This window comes from Astatotilapia calliptera, chromosome 14, assembly GCF_900246225.1.
Source record: "Astatotilapia calliptera chromosome 14, fAstCal1.2, whole genome shotgun sequence".
NCBI classification, from domain to species: domain Eukaryota; kingdom Metazoa; phylum Chordata; class Actinopteri; order Cichliformes; family Cichlidae; genus Astatotilapia; species Astatotilapia calliptera.
The window spans coordinates 30,267,046-30,285,429 of NC_039315.1; the positions used below are offsets into that span (position 1 = coordinate 30,267,046).

General features: G+C 41.2%; 2 protein-coding genes across 4 annotated transcripts; one reads left to right on the plus strand and one right to left on the minus strand.

Annotated features, from left to right (window-relative positions):
* Positions 1–523: 523 nt before the first annotated feature.
* LOC113036253 (TRPM8 channel-associated factor homolog) lies at positions 524–13,501 on the plus strand. Of its 2 annotated transcripts, XM_026192464.1 has the most exons (12): positions 524–585; positions 2,183–2,858; positions 7,965–8,181; positions 8,349–8,640; positions 8,896–9,197; positions 9,301–9,475; positions 9,856–9,950; positions 10,494–10,707; positions 11,164–11,400; positions 11,738–11,955; positions 12,208–12,321; positions 12,622–13,501. In XM_026192464.1, the coding sequence occupies exons 2-12, from the start codon at positions 2,209–2,211 to the stop codon at positions 12,862–12,864; spliced, it is 2,757 nt and encodes a 918-aa protein (XP_026048249.1). In that variant the 5' UTR covers positions 524–585; positions 2,183–2,208; the 3' UTR covers positions 12,865–13,501. The 2 variants fall into 2 exon arrangements, with proteins under 2 accessions (XP_026048249.1, XP_026048252.1); XM_026192467.1 differs by lacking the exon at positions 524–585 and having other exon boundaries at positions 1,859–2,858.
* A 1,875-nt stretch (positions 13,502–15,376) lies between these two features.
* On the minus strand, positions 15,377–17,233 carry LOC113036923 (endonuclease domain-containing 1 protein). 2 transcript variants are annotated; one of them, XM_026193530.1, is made up of 6 exons: positions 17,215–17,233; positions 16,949–17,061; positions 16,739–16,839; positions 16,429–16,543; positions 16,119–16,275; positions 15,377–15,837 (listed from the first exon to the last, which is right to left on the minus strand). In XM_026193530.1, exons 2-6 carry the CDS (start codon positions 17,024–17,026, stop codon positions 15,446–15,448), a joined length of 843 nt encoding a protein of 280 aa, XP_026049315.1. In that variant the 5' UTR covers positions 17,027–17,061; positions 17,215–17,233; the 3' UTR covers positions 15,377–15,445. The 2 variants fall into 2 exon arrangements, with proteins under 2 accessions (XP_026049315.1, XP_026049314.1); XM_026193529.1 differs by having other exon boundaries at positions 16,116–16,275.
* Positions 17,234–18,384: the final 1,151 nt, after the last annotated feature.

An 18,384-nucleotide genomic window follows, 5' to 3' on the forward strand; every position in this document is an offset into this window, starting at 1 on the left:
GACGAATGTCGGTTTTTAAAGAATTTACACATCGGCCAACCTCACTGGGTGTCTCACTGCCTCCATCGGGATTTTGGTGGATGAGCCTAACAGAAAGAAGTTTAAACTCAAATAGCAAAGAAAAATAACACATCGGTCTGTGATGGATTGTAATTAATGATGTAATATAAAAGAGGTCACCTAAACACATGAGATATCAATGGAAATGGAAAGCCCAGGATGTCCTGGACTTAGTATATCGGGACTTAGCAGGATAGTTTAAATAAGACAAAAGATATAGACCAAAAACAAATGTCCATTACAGAGGACATAAATGGATAGGTTGGTTCTTAGGAGGATATAACACATCAAAGTTCTCATTCCCATTCTCATATTTACATAACATTTATAATCTTTATAAACATTTGACTCTGTGGCCTCCTTTCAGTGGTCACTCCCCTTGTATGTTTGTCCACTTCTTCGCGTATCTCCTGATATAAGCAGCACCTTTCCCTGCTCTGAATTGCATTCTTTCTCCTGTCCAGTCACGTAGAGCTCCTGGTCTTTCATCTCTACAGCCTAATACAACAGAAAGGCATCTTTCAGGTAACAAAAAAACCCTAAAGTGTTGTGTTTTTAAGTTGTGTTTGGTTGTAATGAGATCAGTGAAGAACAGCTTTTTATTTTTGCAGAATACATCTTAGCTTTTGATTTTCAAGTAGTCAACGACTTGCTTTTGTATAAACGTTGACTCCAGTGTTATAAAACTTAATCAGGTTCCTTTTGCCTTACTGAGTAGACAGACATCTCTTATGTGTTAAGGTTGACCTATGTACTCCTTCAGGAGAATGCACCTCAGAATATGGAGGAAGAAACATGTTTATTACATTCACACAGACTCACACACAACAATACACACAACTCTGTTCTTAATTTTGTAACTGTGGAAATAGTTTGGGAAGTATTTTATTTCCAAAGAGAGGCATTTTCAAGGCTATTCATAAATCTTGTGTAAATAACAATAGTGAGGTAAATAACAGTGACGCAGCAGTGACAATCACCTGAGTCTGAAGGGGTACTTGTTTCTGTGAAAATGGTCCAAACCAGTAGGACCCTGTCTCAACTTTTCATTGTGTGTTATATTCACAATTGCCACTGTAACCAAATACAAAATTAAACAAAAAGTAAGTTAAAAACCAAAATGTCTGTTCCAGCGAACATAAAAAAAAATCTTCGATGTAATGTTAAGTCTTTTGTGTGATTTGGTGCTTCTTAAATTAATTAATGAATGATCCAAAAAGTAGCGATATTAATGCTAAAAAAAAAAAACAAGAAAAGAAAGAAAAATATTTCCTCCAAACAAAGCTTCTAAATTTTAAATGCGCAAATCAGTCCGTGCATGATTACATTGCTCCGCCCATCAAAAAGTCGACTGCGCGATATCGCCTCATTTATTGGAATGACGCATGTCGGTTGAAAACATTTACATATCGGCCAACCATACTGTCTGTCTCACTGCCTTTATCAAGATTTTGGTGGATGAGTGTAATAAAGTTTCTGGCCACACTCTTTACTCCCTCATCTAAAACTGGATGCTGGCCTTACAGAGGGAAGGCAGACACAAGTTGGAATATAATTAAGGACATTTAGACATCTAATGTATTTGGGTATGCAAAATGAGGTACTTTTACTGTTTTCATTGCACATTTGCAGCTTGGTCCAGAAACTGAACTCCTGGTCAGTTACTAGGACCATACTGCCAAATTCACCTGCTTCTTGGAAGATTTTCTTTCCTTCCCTGCTAACCCCGAAGTAGCTGTGACACACTTCCTTTCTTCATTTTTTCAGTAGAAATACATTTTAAAACAATGATCTTTGCCAATTTGCAGAGAACACGTCATATTCTGATTAAACATTCATTTATGGTCACTTTTTGCACCAGTGGTGATAAAAGGAGCTGTGTCTTATCAGTGGTCCCTCCCCTTGCTTTTTCCTCCTTAGCACATAACCTTGTATAACCAGCTCCATTCTCTGCTTTCATTTTTATTCTTTCTCCTGTCCTGTCACGTAGAGTGTGTTTCTCTTAAACTGTTGGGCCACAGCGTAATACCACAGAAGGAAACTTTCAGCTATTTGGCTGTAATGAGATTAAACCTGATGTGTTAACAACTTCCTCTTTCTGCATCCTAACCTTATTCATCAGTCTACAGAGTGTAAATCCTCTACACTATGTCATCTAACCAATCATTCAAAAACCAACATGAAGAGGCCTACGCCTCCCTGATGAAAGGCCTGAAGGAGCTGGACCTACAGGGACCCTATGTTCCCAGTGACCTGGTCCTGATCGGAGACCATGCCTTTCCTGTAGCAATGAACAGTCGAGGTCAGGTGCTGATGGCTGCCTCTCTGTACGGCAGTGGAAGGATTGTGGTCCTGGGTCATGAGGGCTACTTGACAGCCTTTCCTGCTCTGGTAGAAAATGCTGTGACCTGGCTGAGAGGTGATGGATCTGATAACCTCTCTGTAAGGGTGCACAGAAAAGTCAGTGCAGTTGCTGATAACCTCCAAAAACCCAGCTTCCAAGTAGAAGTTGTGGGAGCTTTCAGTGACAGACTGGGAGTTGGTGTTTATGTGACCGATGCCTACAGCGTGGGCTCAGACCCAGTGGAGCTGGTGGCGTTTCTGAAAGCTGGAGGAGGGGTGCTGATAGCTGGGCAGGCGTGGCATTGGGCTGCAACTCACCCCAAAGAGAACACACTGCATCAGTTTGATGGGAATAAAGTGGCAGGAGTGGCAGGAATCTACTTCACTGAGCGTTATGGTGAGGCGGAGAACCTGCCCGTCTACCCTCAGATCCCGTCCTCCTGGAAGTCATTAGCGTGAGTATTCTATATAGCTCTGTTTTACTGCACGTTTACAAAAGTTCCACTTTCCATATAATAACTTTAAATTTTGTGTGACCTTTTGAGCTTTTGAAAACAGTTTTTCTCTCATTGAAAGATTCTTCCTAAGGTTAAATTTGGGACTGATACCATTTCTTTATTAGCTAATTTAATTTATATTGGGATCTTCCCCTCCCAGCATTCCTGGATCTTGGATGAGGGGAGGATCATCCACAAAAGTCCATCAAAGGACTTAGTTTGTGTGTGTGTGTGTGTGTGTGTGTGTGTGTGTGTGTGTGTGTGTGTGTGTGTGTGTGTGTGTGTGACTCTGTCTTTTCAGAAAAGTCAGTTTATGTCATGTTCCTGGGTCGAGCGACCCAGTGTTTGAGTTTTATGTATCTTTTGTATTCATTTGTGCCCTAGTTTAGCTCATCCAGTGTATTTTGAGATTGCTGTTTAGTCCTTTGTTCCTTAGTTGTTTATGTCATCTCCCCCTGTACTAAGTCTCCCTGGTTCATGCGTCATGTCTGCGTGGTTATGTTTACTTCATGTCATGTCTAATCTCCATGTTTCCTGTTTTTTCCTTTGAAAGTCTGTATTCAATGTCAGTGTATTCAGTTTCACTTCTCCTGTCCTGTCGTTTGGTTCATGTGTGTCATGCTGTGCTCCCATGTGTGGCCACTTCCCCTGATCATCCCTCATGTGTATTTAGTCTCTGGCTGTGTCCCAATTCAGGGTCTGTACTCTTGAAGTACGCATTTTAAATGCAGTTAAGTCACCGCCACGCAACGACGGCTGTCCCAACCCAAGTGTACTTCAAATGCATACTCCAAATGCTCCGTCGATTTCCCCAAATATCAAGCATGGTCCGGTGCACGCTTCGTGGTCCCATATATCCCACAATTCATAGCGCGGCGGTGGGTGTGGAGAATTTTGCCGCAAAATACGGCAGAATGGAGCGGTCGGAGAGGTTTTTTTTTTTTTTTCCAAACTTCATTGAAATTATAAAGCGAACAGTCAGTCATTCCAGTTCAGTTTTTACAGTAGACATACCAGGCAAATAAGAGTAACAATATACAGTACAATGAAATAAGAAGGATAAATAAATAAAGGGGAAAAAAAGAAAAAAGACAAAAAGGGGGGGAATGTGACAGACTTCATAACAACTTTGTACTTGAAAGTTGTGACAGCTCATTCGTTAAACATTTCTGAATTAATTTCAATCAATAATAAACCTTTTTTATTGGAAGTTAGAGTAAGAGAGTTTAAGTAATATTCAATTTCAATCAAAAACAAATTAAATGATGGGGTTTTGAAATTTACATTTATGTATATGGAATTTCCCTAATAAGATGGAGCGGCCGAAGAGTGAACTGTCAAAAGTACTGAATATGACATCACTTATTTATGTGCGAATGTTTAATAATTAAAGTCAGTCATATATCCACAAACACAACAAGCTGAAAGTCAGTGATATATGTATATGTGTGTATATATATATATATGTGTGTGTGTGTGTGTGTGTGTATATCTATATATATATCTATATATATCTATATATATATATCTATATATATCTATATATAGATACACTCAACAAAAATATAAACACAACACCTTTGTTACTGCTCCCATTCCCCATGGGATGGACGTAGAGACCTAAAATTCATTCCAGATACACAATATAACCATCCCTCCCAAACATATATATATATATATATATATATATATATATATATATATATATATATATATATATATATATATATAGATATATATATATATATGTGTTCCCTTGTACTCTCAGTGGCAAGGGAACAATAAGAGAACAGCACCACCAAGGCTGGAGACGGAGCAATACTGGAAGAGCATATGGGAGAAGGATGCAACCCATAACGGCAATGCTCAGTGGCTAGAGGATCTGAGGGCAGACCACAGCGACCTCCCTGAACAGGGTCCAGTAACCATCACAGTGGCAGATATCCAAGAAAGGGTCTCCAGTATGAAGAGTTGGACAGCACCAGGGCCCGACATGGTTCACGCCTACTGGCTGAAGAAGCTGACTGCACTCCACGAGCGTCTGGCAGCACAAATGAACCAGCTGCTAGTTAACGAAAGACACCCAGAATGGCTAACTGAAGGCCGGACGGTCCTGATCCCCAAGGACCCCAAGAAGGGACCGGTCCCCTCCAACTACCGACCAATAACCTGCCTCAGTACTACATGGAAGCTCCTGTCAGGCATCATATCGGCTAAGATGAACAGGCACATGGGTCAATACATGAGCGGGACACAGAAAGGAATTGGCAAGAATACCAGAGGTGCAAAACACCAGCTACTGGTAGACAGAACAATCAGCCGAGACTGCAAGACCAGACTGACCAACCTGTGCACTGCCTGGATTGATTACAAGAAGGCCTATGACTCAATGCCCCACAGCTGGATACTGGAATGCCTAGAATTGTACAAGATCAATGGGACCCTAAGAGCCTTCATCAGGAACTCAATGGGGATGTGGCGTACAACACTAGAGGCCAACTCCAAGCCCATAGCACAAGTTACCATCAAGTGCGGGATCTACCAAGGAGATGCTCTGTCCCCACTGCTGTTCTGCATAGGCCTGAACCCCCTCAGTGAGATCATTAACATCAAAGAGAGGGAAGGTAGTCAGAACTGAGGGGATTGAACTACCAGAAGGCAACATTGCAGACATAGAGGACAGTTACAAGTACCTGGGGATCCCGCAGGCAAATGGGAACCATGAAGAGGCCGCTAGAAAGGCTGCAACCACCAAGTACCTGCAGAGGGTCAGGCAAGTCCTGAGGAGTCAGCTGAATGGTAAGAACAAGATCCGGGCCATCAACACATACGCCCTGCCCGTGATCAGGTACCCTGCTGGGGTAATAAGCTGGCCAAAGGAGGAGATAGAAGCCACTGACATAAAGACAAGAAAGCTCCTGACCATGCATGGAGGGTTTCACCCCAAGTCCAGCACCCTGAGGCTGTACGCTAACCGGAAGGAAGGGGGCCGGGGACTGGTGAGTGTCAGCACCACAGTCCAGGATGAGACAAGGAACATCCAAGAATACATTGGGAAGATGGCCCCAACTGACCGAGTGCTCAGTGAATACCTCAGGCAGCAGAAACCCAAGAAAGAGGAGGGAGACGAGGAACCATCATGGAAGGACAGGCCCCTGCACGGTATGTACCACCGGCAGATAGAGGAGGTGGCTGATATCCAGAAATCCTACCAGTGGCTGGACAAAGCTGGACTGAAAGACAGCACAGAGGCACTAATCATGGCAGCACAAGAACAAGCTCTGAGTACAAGATCCATAGAGGCTGGGGTCTATCACACCAGGCAAGACCCCAGGTGCAGGCTGTGTAAAGATGCCCCAGAAACAATCCAGCACATAACAGCAGGGTGCAAGATGCTAGCAGGCAAGGCATACATGGAACGCCATAACCAAGTGGCCGGCATAGTGTACAGGAACATCTGTGCCGAGTATAACCTGGAAGTCCCGAGGTCAAAATGGGAGATGCCCCCAAGGGTGGTGGAGAATGACCGAGCTAAGATCCTGTGGGACTTCCAGATACAGACGGACAAAATGGTGGTGGCTAACCAACCGGACATAGTGGTGGTAGACAAACAGAAGAAGACGGCCGTAGTGATCGATGTAGCGGTTCCGAATGACAGCAATATCAGGAATAGAAATACCAAGGGCTCAGAGAAGAGCTCGAGAGGATGTGGAGGGTGAAGGTAACGGTGGTCCCCGTGGTAATCGGAGCACTAGGTGCGGTGACTCCCAAGCTAGGCGAGTGGCTCCAGCAGATCCCGGGAACAACATCGGAGATCTCTGTCCAGAAGAGCGCAGTCCTGGGAACAGCTAAGATACTGCGCAGGACCCTCAAGCTCCCAGGCCTCTGGTAGAGGACCCGAGCTTGAAGGAGAAACCGCCCGCAGGGGCGTGCTGGGTGTTTTTATATATATATATATATATATATATATATATATATATATATATGTATATATATATATATATATATATATATATACATATATATATGGATGGATGGATAGATAGATAGATGTAGATAGATATATCATAATAATCTGACAATACTATAATATTGGCCATATTATATTTACATTATCACAGTGAGATGACTTTAGTCTCATGAACAACATTAACTAATTGTTATTTACTAACTAATCTTAAATGACTGTTCAGCACAGAAGTGAAGCCCAACAATCATGTTTTACAGTCCCGTGGTCTCAGCCTCAGATACTCAACTAATCAAAGTGATGTCATGACAAAAATGAATGACCAACAAAACATTTTTCTCCTTCATTTCTGTCAAACAATGCTGTATGTCACGTGTCTTGCGGTTAGTAACATGGTTGCTAGGCAACCTGAACAGCGCGACGAAGCGTATACCGTCCCATTTCACAAGCCTCTCACTTCCGCACTTCTCGTACTTATAGTACGCACCGTACGTAGTACGCGTAGTGCGCGTACTTCAAGCGTGCAGACCCTGAATTGGGACACAGCCTCTGTGTTTCATACAGTCTGTGTCACGTCGTCTGTGTTCCCACCCTCCATGTCCTCCCGGCCAGTCTGTACATCATCGTCATTTGACCTTAGAACTGAAGAAGCTTCTCGGATGAGAGGTGAAACGTCTTCAAGTAACTTAAAGAAGTCCAGATGCTTTTCTTTGCAAGCTCCTTTGATCATCGTCATGGTTTTCTGAGTCTCCTTAGTTTATCAGTATCTGTTTCCCAGTTTAGTTTAGGTTCAGTTTAGTCACGGTGTTTCTGCTTTGTGTTGAGACCTGTCATCAGCCACAATAAAGGCTCGCTTTCAGTTTAAGTTTACTTCGGTCTACTCTCTTGTGTTCGCACCTGGGTCCACCACACACACCCCCGCACGGTCCGTCCCCTCAGATCGTGACAGTTTATTTTTACAGAGTTTATATAGTTTTCACAAATAGGTTAATTTACAAACCACTGATTTTTTTTTTATATGAAGAAATGTGTACAATTATTCTTAAATCACTTTAATTCTGCACATGTCACTTTTCTATTCCACTTTTCAAATACAGGACAGGCAGGGATTTCAAGGATGACTTGGGGTTCTTACTCCAGGGGGTTTCAGAATTCAACCTCCCCTCTGAGTATCTGTGTTCTGAGGTTCTAGTCCACAGCCCACTAGCCTTTCCCATCGGGACTACAGAAGATGGACGACCATTCCTGGCAGGAGCCTACTATGGGCGAGGACGAGTCCTTGTGGTTACACATGAAAGATGTCTTGAAGTTGAGGTAGAGTCAACATTAAATGTTAGTCATAAAATTTCAAAGTCAAAATCTTTAGAGGGTTAGGTATTAGACCTCAGGATGATTGAAGTGAAATGTGTGCTGATTGGACTTGTCTTTGATATATCACCAAATCCATGACTTCCTTTGCTGCTGCTTTCCTTTGATTTTAGAGTATGGCTCCATTTTGGAGAAACGCCATTCACTGGTTGGATGAAGGGCGCAGAGGGGTTGTTGGTGTCATGGTGGATCCTGCACTCAAAGTTCTGAGTGAGTCTGGGCTGAAGTGCGAGAAGACAAACTTCAGGAAAGACCTCAGCGTGTTTGTGTGTACAGCGTATATCACTGAGCATTTGGAGGAAATTCAAAACTTTGTGGCAGAGGGAGGAGGCCTGCTGATTGGAGGACATGCCTGGTACTGGGCGCAGACACATGCTGGGCAAAATCCACTTACAGATTTCTCAGGTATGAAAATGCACCACAAGGGTTTCAAAATATACAGAGTAGAAATACCGGTAGTGTTCTTATTTTCCATCTAATTGTCCATGTGTAAAATGTGTTGTATACATGCAGTGCTGTAACAGACTTATACATTATAAGGTGTGATATGTTGTGATAAGTCAAGGATCAAAAAGGAGTCTTCTCATTAGTGGTCAAAAACAAAGTCAAGACATTTCCAACCACATGACTCAAAGTCAAACTGGCTTTACTTTTTTTCAGGGAACAAGATCCTGAACCAAATGGGATTGAGCCTGTTAGGAGAAACAATCCGTGCAGGAACATACAAAGCCTTTGTACCCAGCTGGCCGATTAAAGATACTTACCACTTCCGCCACCTTCTACACCGCTTCGCTGCCCATGTGACTACAGGTGTAGAACTTAGCAAGCATGAGGAGGGATGTCTTAAAAAGCTGGGCAATGACTGTGATGCTTATTTGCGCACAAAGGCACATGGCTGCTTCTATTACACTCAAGTGTTGGCTGCACTCACTGACATGTTAAAGAGGTCAGGCCTGCCACAGGTGAGTAGAGAAAAAACATTTGAACAGCACAGACTAGTGCACTGATGATTATATGGCAGCTGTTAACCACTAAGATGTTACACTAATATGTTCTTCTTTCAAGGTGAGTGACAGCTGCCCTGCAAAGACGCCAAAAGACCATCTACTCCTCAGTTTGGGATCACCTGTATATGAGTTTTGCCTAAATCCTGAGGCCCTCCTGCCCTACCTCATCAAGGATAGGCCACTGATGCCAGACGTCTATAACCACAGGCTCAAGATCGATGTTACCACAGCAGGTCAGATTTCATGTTTGTGGACAAATGTGTCAACTGTGAATATGTCACAACCAGTGTGCAAGCCACACTTAAACACAAAACTTAGTGGGTCAGATTCAGTGAGTTTATTTACAGTCCAAGTGATTTGATAACTGCTTACAAAATCTTCAAGCAAGAGAAAATCCACAGTTTCTATCTACTAAGTCTGTAGGAACTCGTAGTGTTCACTAGTCAAATCCCTAACTTCCGATCCCACATGACACAGAAACGGATTCTCCCCCACAAATTTCTCTCTCTCAGAGATAGACGCCCAGTGACACCTTTTTTTTCAAATTTGTGTGTGTGTGTGTGTGTGTGTGTGTGTGTGTGTGTGTGTGTGTGTGTGTGTGTGTGTGTGTTAGATGGGGAAGAGTGGATCAGCACTGGTCTCTACCTCTCTCCTTGTATGAGTACCTACATGGTGATGCCAACTGAGATTATCAACAAGGAGTGGAAGGTGAAACCTACAAAATTGTATAATTTAAAGGTCTTTCTCCTTCTGATGACACTACATGTTCATGAAAACCTCAAGTGAGGTTTGCATGACTCCTTTTCACCCTTTGTAACTGTAACAAGGTCCATTTGTAGTTTCAGCCATTTCAAAGATTGATGTAACGACCATGATATCACCCACAGGTGAAGCTCTGTTTTGAAGCTTTTGGGAGTGTTGAATTATGCTGTGTTGTGCTGCGTGGCGTGCCGCAACAGCCCCTTAGGGTCTGCCTGTTTGCAGCAAAGGTTCATTCAATCTAAAGGACCAGCCCCACTTGATTTTTTTCTGTCATTTAACAGCTCAAACCATCCCTGAAATCTCTTACTTGATTGGACGATATTGACACAGGAAACTAATAGCACACCACAAGAAAGAAAATGTAATCATGACAACTGCTTTGTAAATCATTCCTGAATGCACTCTGTATTCAGGAATGGGGCTGTTTGCAAAGGCGACGGGTGTTGTAATTTGACGCTAAATCCAATAGATTTTCCATTTTATCTACAGATTCAGATAGGCTGTCAAACTGATGACCTACATGACAAGGATGAGCTGAAGAGACCACCACGTGTTCATGAGCGATTTCCTGTTACATCAGAGATGATGCATGTGTCCAACCTGTGGGGGGGGCTCATCTACCTGGTGGCCCCACCCAACACACAAGTGAAGGGGTTGGAGATCATAGTGCAGAAAGCTGTAACTGTTCCATATTACAAGTCTGGTAAGTCTGTGGTTTATAACAGTGCTGTGTACTTTATGTCCATGGAGTTAATGGAAGATATCTGATAAGTCTTAATCTTATTCACTTGCATCACCTTCATTCTGATCCCAAGTGTTTTCAATGGACGATGCAGGTGAAACAATTTCAGTTCAACATGTTGAAAGTTAAGTAAAGAAAAGTAAACAAAAATCTAGTTAACAGCTTAACCCTCTCGTCTAAAACAGTGTACAAGGTTTGCTTAATTCTTATTATTCAAAGCCTTCAGCTTTACACAAAAGCCTGTTTTAAAACTTTAAAGGCTGTTTGAAGGGTGTAATCAAATGCATATGTGACGCTGAAAAATTACAGAAATACAAAATACAGATACTATAGAAAATGTTTATATTTTTTAAAATGCAGTAATTCAAAGCATTTTAATAGATCTGCTCTATCTCTATCTCTCTTTGTTCTTTTCAGGTGCAACAACTGCAGCTGAATGGTTAACGCTGCGCACGGCTCCTGGGCCCTGGACAGAGTTGGAGTTTGAAAACATCGTCCTCACCGTACCATCACATGTTGTTCGGGGTCTGGAGCACCCCGAGGAGGTGGCCGCTCTCTGGGATGAAATCATGAGGGCCATTGCGGATCTGGCTGCCAAATCACACAAATTTCCCCACAAGGAGCGCTTTGTGACAGATGTGCAGATTTCTGCTGGTAAGTGCACTTTGACTCCCAAGGACATGAAACTAGTCCCAACTCACTGTGGATGACAAACAATTTAACTAAAACATCATGTTCATGCTCAGTGTGATACATTTTTATATTTGTTTTTGACTCTGTTGATGAGAGGATGCAAAGATTTCTAGAAAACAAAATATATATACAAAGAAAGGATGAGGAATATCAACTAAAGTAGAGACTACTGGATTACTCACATACAACAAGATCAAGATGATCTGGCAAAGGGTGGGATTTGGGAACTGACATGTGTCAATTCTGGTAGGTGAAAGAGGCAGGAAAACAAAATGTCATGTATTTTTCTTCTGTTAAGGCTGGATGCATTCAGGTTATCCCATCATGGCACACCATGCCTCAGCTGCTGAAGTAGTTGATGTTAAAAAAGGTAAACAACTGTGGGGCCCCATCCATGAACTTGGACACAACCAACAGAGAAGCTGCTGGGAGTTCCGACCACACACCACAGAGTGTACATGCAACCTGTGGTCAGTGTATGTGAATGAAGAGGTGCTGGGCATCAACAGAGCACAGGTAGAGCAAATCAAGTGTTTTTGACAGTCTCATTTGTTTTATATTAGTCAACATCAAGAAAACTCTTTTTGTATCCTATCACAGCACATCACATACCTTTTTCGCTGTGATCACATGATTTCATAACTACATAACATAAATAGATTTAAAACTCTTCTTTGTTTTACATCAATCATCATCAGAAAACTCATGACTGAGTTTGCTGTGATCACATGATTTAGCAACTATCTCATTCCATGTTCTTTCGTGCAGGCTCATGGTGATTTGACTTTAGCTAAACGAAAGAGTCGAGTAGAGGAGTACATCAAGGGAGGAAGGAAACTCAGTGACTGGAGTATGTGGGTTGCCCTGGAAACATATCTGCAGGTGAGAAATTATAGAGAAATTTTGCTTGATCCATAGTAAAGAAAACACTTGATATGAATACAGAGGTGGGTAGTAACTAGTTACATTTACTTGAGCAAGTTTTTGAAAAAACTTTGCTTTTAAAGTATACTCGACCCACCTCTGTATGAATAAGACTGAAAGTCCATATAGACTTGCAGACTTATAGTGAAGCTAACATTAAATGGTAACAGGTTCTGATGCTTTGGTCAAGAGATTATTGCTCCTAACATAAAAGACAGCTAATAGTTTGGCTTGTTGTTATAATTACCTTCTCTGTAGCTCCAGGAAAAGTTTGGCTGGGATGCCTTTAAGAAGGTTTTTGCTGCGTACCACCACATGAGAGACTTTCCTGATGACAATGACACAAAGATGAACCTGTATGCTGAGACTTTCTCGCAGACTGTGGGGATGAACCTGACCGGCTTCTTCAAGGCCTGGGGCTGGCCCATCAAAACAGCCACTGAGAGGAAACTGTCCCAGCTGCCTTATTGGAATGATCACCCCATGACCCAGTACAGATGAACTAAACACGACTGCGGAATAAAGAAATGTAACGAGTGAAACTTTAGTTCATTAAACGCTTTATATTAATCTTTTTATAACATTTATTGCATGCAGAGGAACGTTGCAGCTTTTTTCACAGTATTTGCACTGATCATTTGCTCCAAATTAGTACCCCTCCAATTTAACTAGATTTCTTTGAGTAAACTTGGACATTAACATGTCCTCTGTGCTTATTTTTATATCTGGGATTGTAAGAAAGGAGGGGAAGAACTGTAAGTTGGGTTGCAGTGTAGAGGAGCTAAATATTATTATTGCTGTTCCTCAAAGTGAAGATCTGTTGCCATAATGTCAAAACGGCTTAGCTCTGTGAATTATAAAAAGGTAATTATTTAGCATACACACAGATTGCAGCTGGATTGTGAGCTGTGGTTATGCTGTTGCTTTTTGGTTTAATCAGTAATCATGTTTTTAATGCAGCAAGTAGCATTTCAGTAAGTCTGTAAAATTCTGTAACCCATAATTATCACTCTGTAATAACCATGTAATGCTTTCACTGAACTTTGAACTTGTCAATCGCTATGGGACAACCTGGACTAATTTTTTTGCCTCTAAATTGAGAACTGATGCACACAATAAACAATAGTTGTATAATTAAGTCTGTCGTTTTTTTTTTTGTTTGTTTTTTTTTTACTATATACACCTTCCTGCAACACAGGCTGTTTGTTTTTACTTTTCAGACATAATTATGATGAAGAAGCCATCATTCACAGCCTTGCTCCCAGTACTTACTACTTTGCATTTATTTCCTCTCACGCCCACGTCAACGTACTCTTGCCTTCCTTCGACATTGCTAGGTTGTGGATATGATAGAGTCGCAACATATGCTCATTAATCAACTATCTAAATTGCCACATTCTTGTCTTAGCAGGATCAATTTCTTTGCAAAACTACTCACTGGTGCCCGATGCTCAACCTCAAATGAAACAACTGCAGTTCAGATTTTCAGTATGTTAATTACGGTTGAACAAAAATGTTGCATAACAAACACAATCCTTTCATTTCATGGGGTGAAAAGTAATTGGACAAATTAAAGAACTGAAAATAAAATGTTCATTTCTAATACTTGGTTGAAAATGCTTTGCTGGTAATAACAGCCCGAAGTCTTGAGCTCATGGACATCACCAGATGCTGGGTTTCCTCCTTTTTAATGCTCTGTAAGGCCTTTATGCAGTGGCCTTGATTTATCAAACTCCTGACTTCCTTTGACTGCATGTTTTTGTCATTGTCCATCTATATTGTAAAACAACACCCAATCAATTTGACTTTTTTCCTAAACTGTGCTGGCTTTTCTTGGCAACTTAAGGATGGCTTGTTTTTCTGCATGGAGAGCTCTTTGGATTGCATTTTCTCTGGTCACAGTGAACTCTTCCAAATGCAAGCACCACATCTCAAATCAGCTACAGGACTTTTGTCTGCTTAACTGATAATGACATAATGAAGGAACTGCCCACACCTGCATTTGAGTCAATTGTTCAACTACTACTGTTCCCTTCAAAAATAGGGCGGCACATGTTAAGGAGCTAAAACTCTTAAACCCTTCATCCAATCTGAATGTGGACGCTGAGAGTCTGTATATTATGTCCATTATATAACTATAATTGGCATATGTTGCAGTGAACAGGTAATAAAAAAAACTTGTGTCAGTGTCGAAAAATATATGTACCTAACAGTATGTATGAGGGTCATCCCTGACCTGACCTGAAGTATTTCAGCTGTGCAAGAAACTCAGTATTGGAACATGTGGGTGGCCCCAAAGACACATGAAGCCCAGTGAGCTGGGACTCGTGGATCCTCCAGGCATTCTGGTTCAGCTTGGGATTCTGAGGAACCACATTCGTCTGGGTGGCGTTGAGGCTAGGGACTGCAGGTAAGAAGTAAAAGAGGGACAAGTTTCTCAGTCCAAATAAAAGGTGAGAGTCTAGATGAGTCTAGAAGTGGCTTAGTCAGTCCTTCAAATATTGTAGAAAATTATTAAATACAAGCATGTCTAGAAAAAAACGTTGAAACATAATGCTGTAGTTCCGAGAGCTGTATTTACGTATGGTAAAGCTGAAGAAGCATTTTAAATGTCTTTAAATAAAAAATGTTAAGCTTTGCCTGGCCTTTCTCATAATGGTAGTCAATCTAAACTTTACCTTGCAAGTCTAAGCTGTAGGTTTATATGTAACATTTTATTATGTCAGCTTAAAGTGTAGCTAATATAACACCTCCTGAGAGTCAGTTTAATCACCAATTTCCAGCTTATTCACTGTATGACAGCATTTACAGTTTAATTACAGGTTTAAGACTCCTGTTGTTGCTCTGTCTTTATCACAGGCCCTCGATTAAGTCGAGTGTGTACATTGAATACAGTACTGTAGACTGCACAACCTTCTCGCCTTCCTTTGCGACACAGTTACTAATAAATAACCACATTATCCTTGTGCTTCTCATTTTTATTCATTTATTTAATATTTAATAGTAAGGATTCATTGGTTTAAAAGCTGTAAAACAACAATGTACAATTAAAAGATCCTTAAATTTACTGCCATCATTGCTTTTATGCTCTGCAATTGTTGTAAAACAACTCTCCCACTGGCTGTGCCGTGAACTGCTGCAAGAATGTTTCCAGTTTATCCAGAGAGAGCTGCTCCACCAAGTTGTCCTCTGTGTTTCTTGCTCTGGCAGCGCCGCTCTGAATGGGTCTGTCGTTGTTGTCCACACAGCAGTAGGCATTCCACAGGTAGTCTGGGATGTTGACACGCTTAACATTGTTTTTAACAATCCAGCTGTCTGCAGAAGGAATGGCACCGACCAGCACGTACGCCTTAGGGCACTTCTCCAGAAAAAGCTCAGTAAGCTGGGACTCGTGGATCCTCCAGGCATTCTGGTTCAGCTTGGGGTTCTGAGGAACCACATTAGTCAGGGTAAAAGTGGCGTTGCAACTAGGGACTGCAGGAGAGAAGGAGAAGAAGGACAAGCTTAAAGTCTCTCTGTCCAAAGAAAAGGTTAGAGCCACGATGAGTCAAGAAGTGGGTTAGTCATTTTCATTCAGCAATTAAAATATTCTAGAAAATTATAAATTTCAAGCATGTTTAGCAGAAAACATTGAAACATAAGGCTGGAGATGCTGCTCGTTAGTTAAGTCTATCTATCCTCAGCTGCTGCAGTCAAAAACAATTCCCCAGTCCTGTACTGCCATCTACTGTCTACCCTCCTGAAAAACATACAACCTGGATGGTGTCCATTGGGGTTGAGGTGACCACGGTCAAAGCCTGAATTTGTGTAGTCCTCATTCAGAGCTTGTCTCTCTCCAAGGTAGACACCAGGGTGATCCTGCCCCAGCCAGTATCCATCTTTCATCTCTCCCTGCCAAGACCGATCTACCAGCTAAGATGCATGGAAACAAGATAGCAAATAATTAATTCCTTACGATCTAAAAATGTCTAAAAGAACAGAAAATGTAAATTTTATGACTCTATATTCTTCATACTTTCTCTCTGACATAAATATATATGCAAAATAAGCTCGTGTGGAACAAACCTGTGGCTCTACAAACCACCTGTTCTCCCTGCCACCTCCATTACTGGGCTGGAATTGATAGGCAGAGTAGACAGCAATGCGATGGATGGTGTCATACAGTGTGGCAAAGTGATACCTGATGGTGCAAATATTAGCAATAGATCAGAAGTGCTACTATGATAAATAAAGAACAAAGAAAGTTTTCGTTCTAAAAGTGATAAGCAGCAGTTGGATTTTCAAAGATACCATAGAAAAACAGTATTCTGAGTACACATTACAATGCTGTGTATGCTGATTCAGTTTTAAAGTATTCTTTCTGCCGGTTTACTACCTGTTGACAAAGCGCTGACAGAGGCGGGCAGCACCAGGTGTGGATGCTCCCAACTCAGGCACCTTTTCTTTGTAAAAGTACTTCATGCATTCTGGTGCATCCTGGGGCAAAATGATAAAATACATAATAATTAATAGTAACAGAAGTGAAGCTATTTGATAAGACACATATTTAATTATTCTGATAATCTGGAATAAGAAACCAACAAACCTCAAAACGTTCCACAACATCTGCGTGGACAAAACAGAGGAGCGGGAGAAGAGCACACAACGTTATGAATGTTTGCATTCTGGATCAGAAGTGTGGTGTCTGAGATTATTGACCTGAATAAAACACAAAGCAATAACACTTTTGTTAACAAGGCGCTACATTACAAAGTATATGCTGCCGTGTATGTATAGCTCAGGCCATCACGTACTAATAAGCTAATTGCTGCTTTGGACCATCTGTGTTGATATTTGTGTGTTTCCACTCACCTGCTGGTGCACCTGTCTGCTGCCACAGTTCACCCTGAAGAAACTGGCTTTTATATGTGACTTCTCACCACTCCCTTTCACTCTGTTTGTCCAGTTTTATCTGAGCACATGATATTTGTGTGGAATGAACCAGAATCTGCTTACCAAAGAGCGGGTGCGGCTGACTAGATGATGTAGAAAATGGTAAAATTAGCACTATGATAGTGAGAGTGTGAGTAAATCTTAGTCACTTGCTTGAGTACAAATGAGTACAGCGTTCTGTTTAAAAACAAAAGAAAGAAAGAAAGAAAGAAAGAAAGAAAGAAAGAAAGAAAGAAAGAAAGAAAGAAAGAAAGAAAGAAAGAAAGAAAGAAAACAAGAAAACAAGAAAGAAAGAAAGAAAGAAAGAAAGAAAACAAGAAAGAAAGAATATATCAGCAGTAATATAGTATTCCAAAATATGTTTTATGCTCTAAATATATTCTGACAAAATGACATTTTGATTAGAAAACTTTTACCTCAAAGTATTCAAAACAAACACTTACTGTTTCTGGTTTTAAACCCTGCTGTGCATTTGATTTCTTGCCTAATACTCTATGAAATCAAGAATCACATCCAGTAAATATTTTAGCTACTGTCTGATTCCTTGGAAACAAGAACATTTCACTGCATGTCATTCAGAAAGTTGCATGTTTTTAATGATTGGTAGGCGAGATACTGTTTCCCTACTAATAGGCTCATACAACATAAAACACTCTTACTTCCAATGCAGTTATTTGCACTCCAGATCACCTCCTGGAATATTACTAGCATGCGGTTTTGACAGATTTACTTACACTCTCCAACAATCAGTTCTTGGTTGGGCAGCACAGTGCTATCTGTTCATATGCTGATTTTCCCACGATTACAACAGGAGCTACAGTTAAACCTCACATATGGACTCTTCACAGATATCCAATATATTTAGTTCAGCTGATTAATCTAACAACTTGTTTGCATTTTGACTTGTTCCATTTACTCAAATAGGCCAAGAGGTCATCACAGAAAGTTAATGCTGTTCATCTGGAAGCAGCGCTTCCAGAGGTGTGAGAGAAACATTTCATCACCAATCAAAGTGACTTCTTCGGACAGCTGAAACAAAAACTAGCATAATTTCCTAACAATGAGCCATAAACTCAGCTTCATGATCAT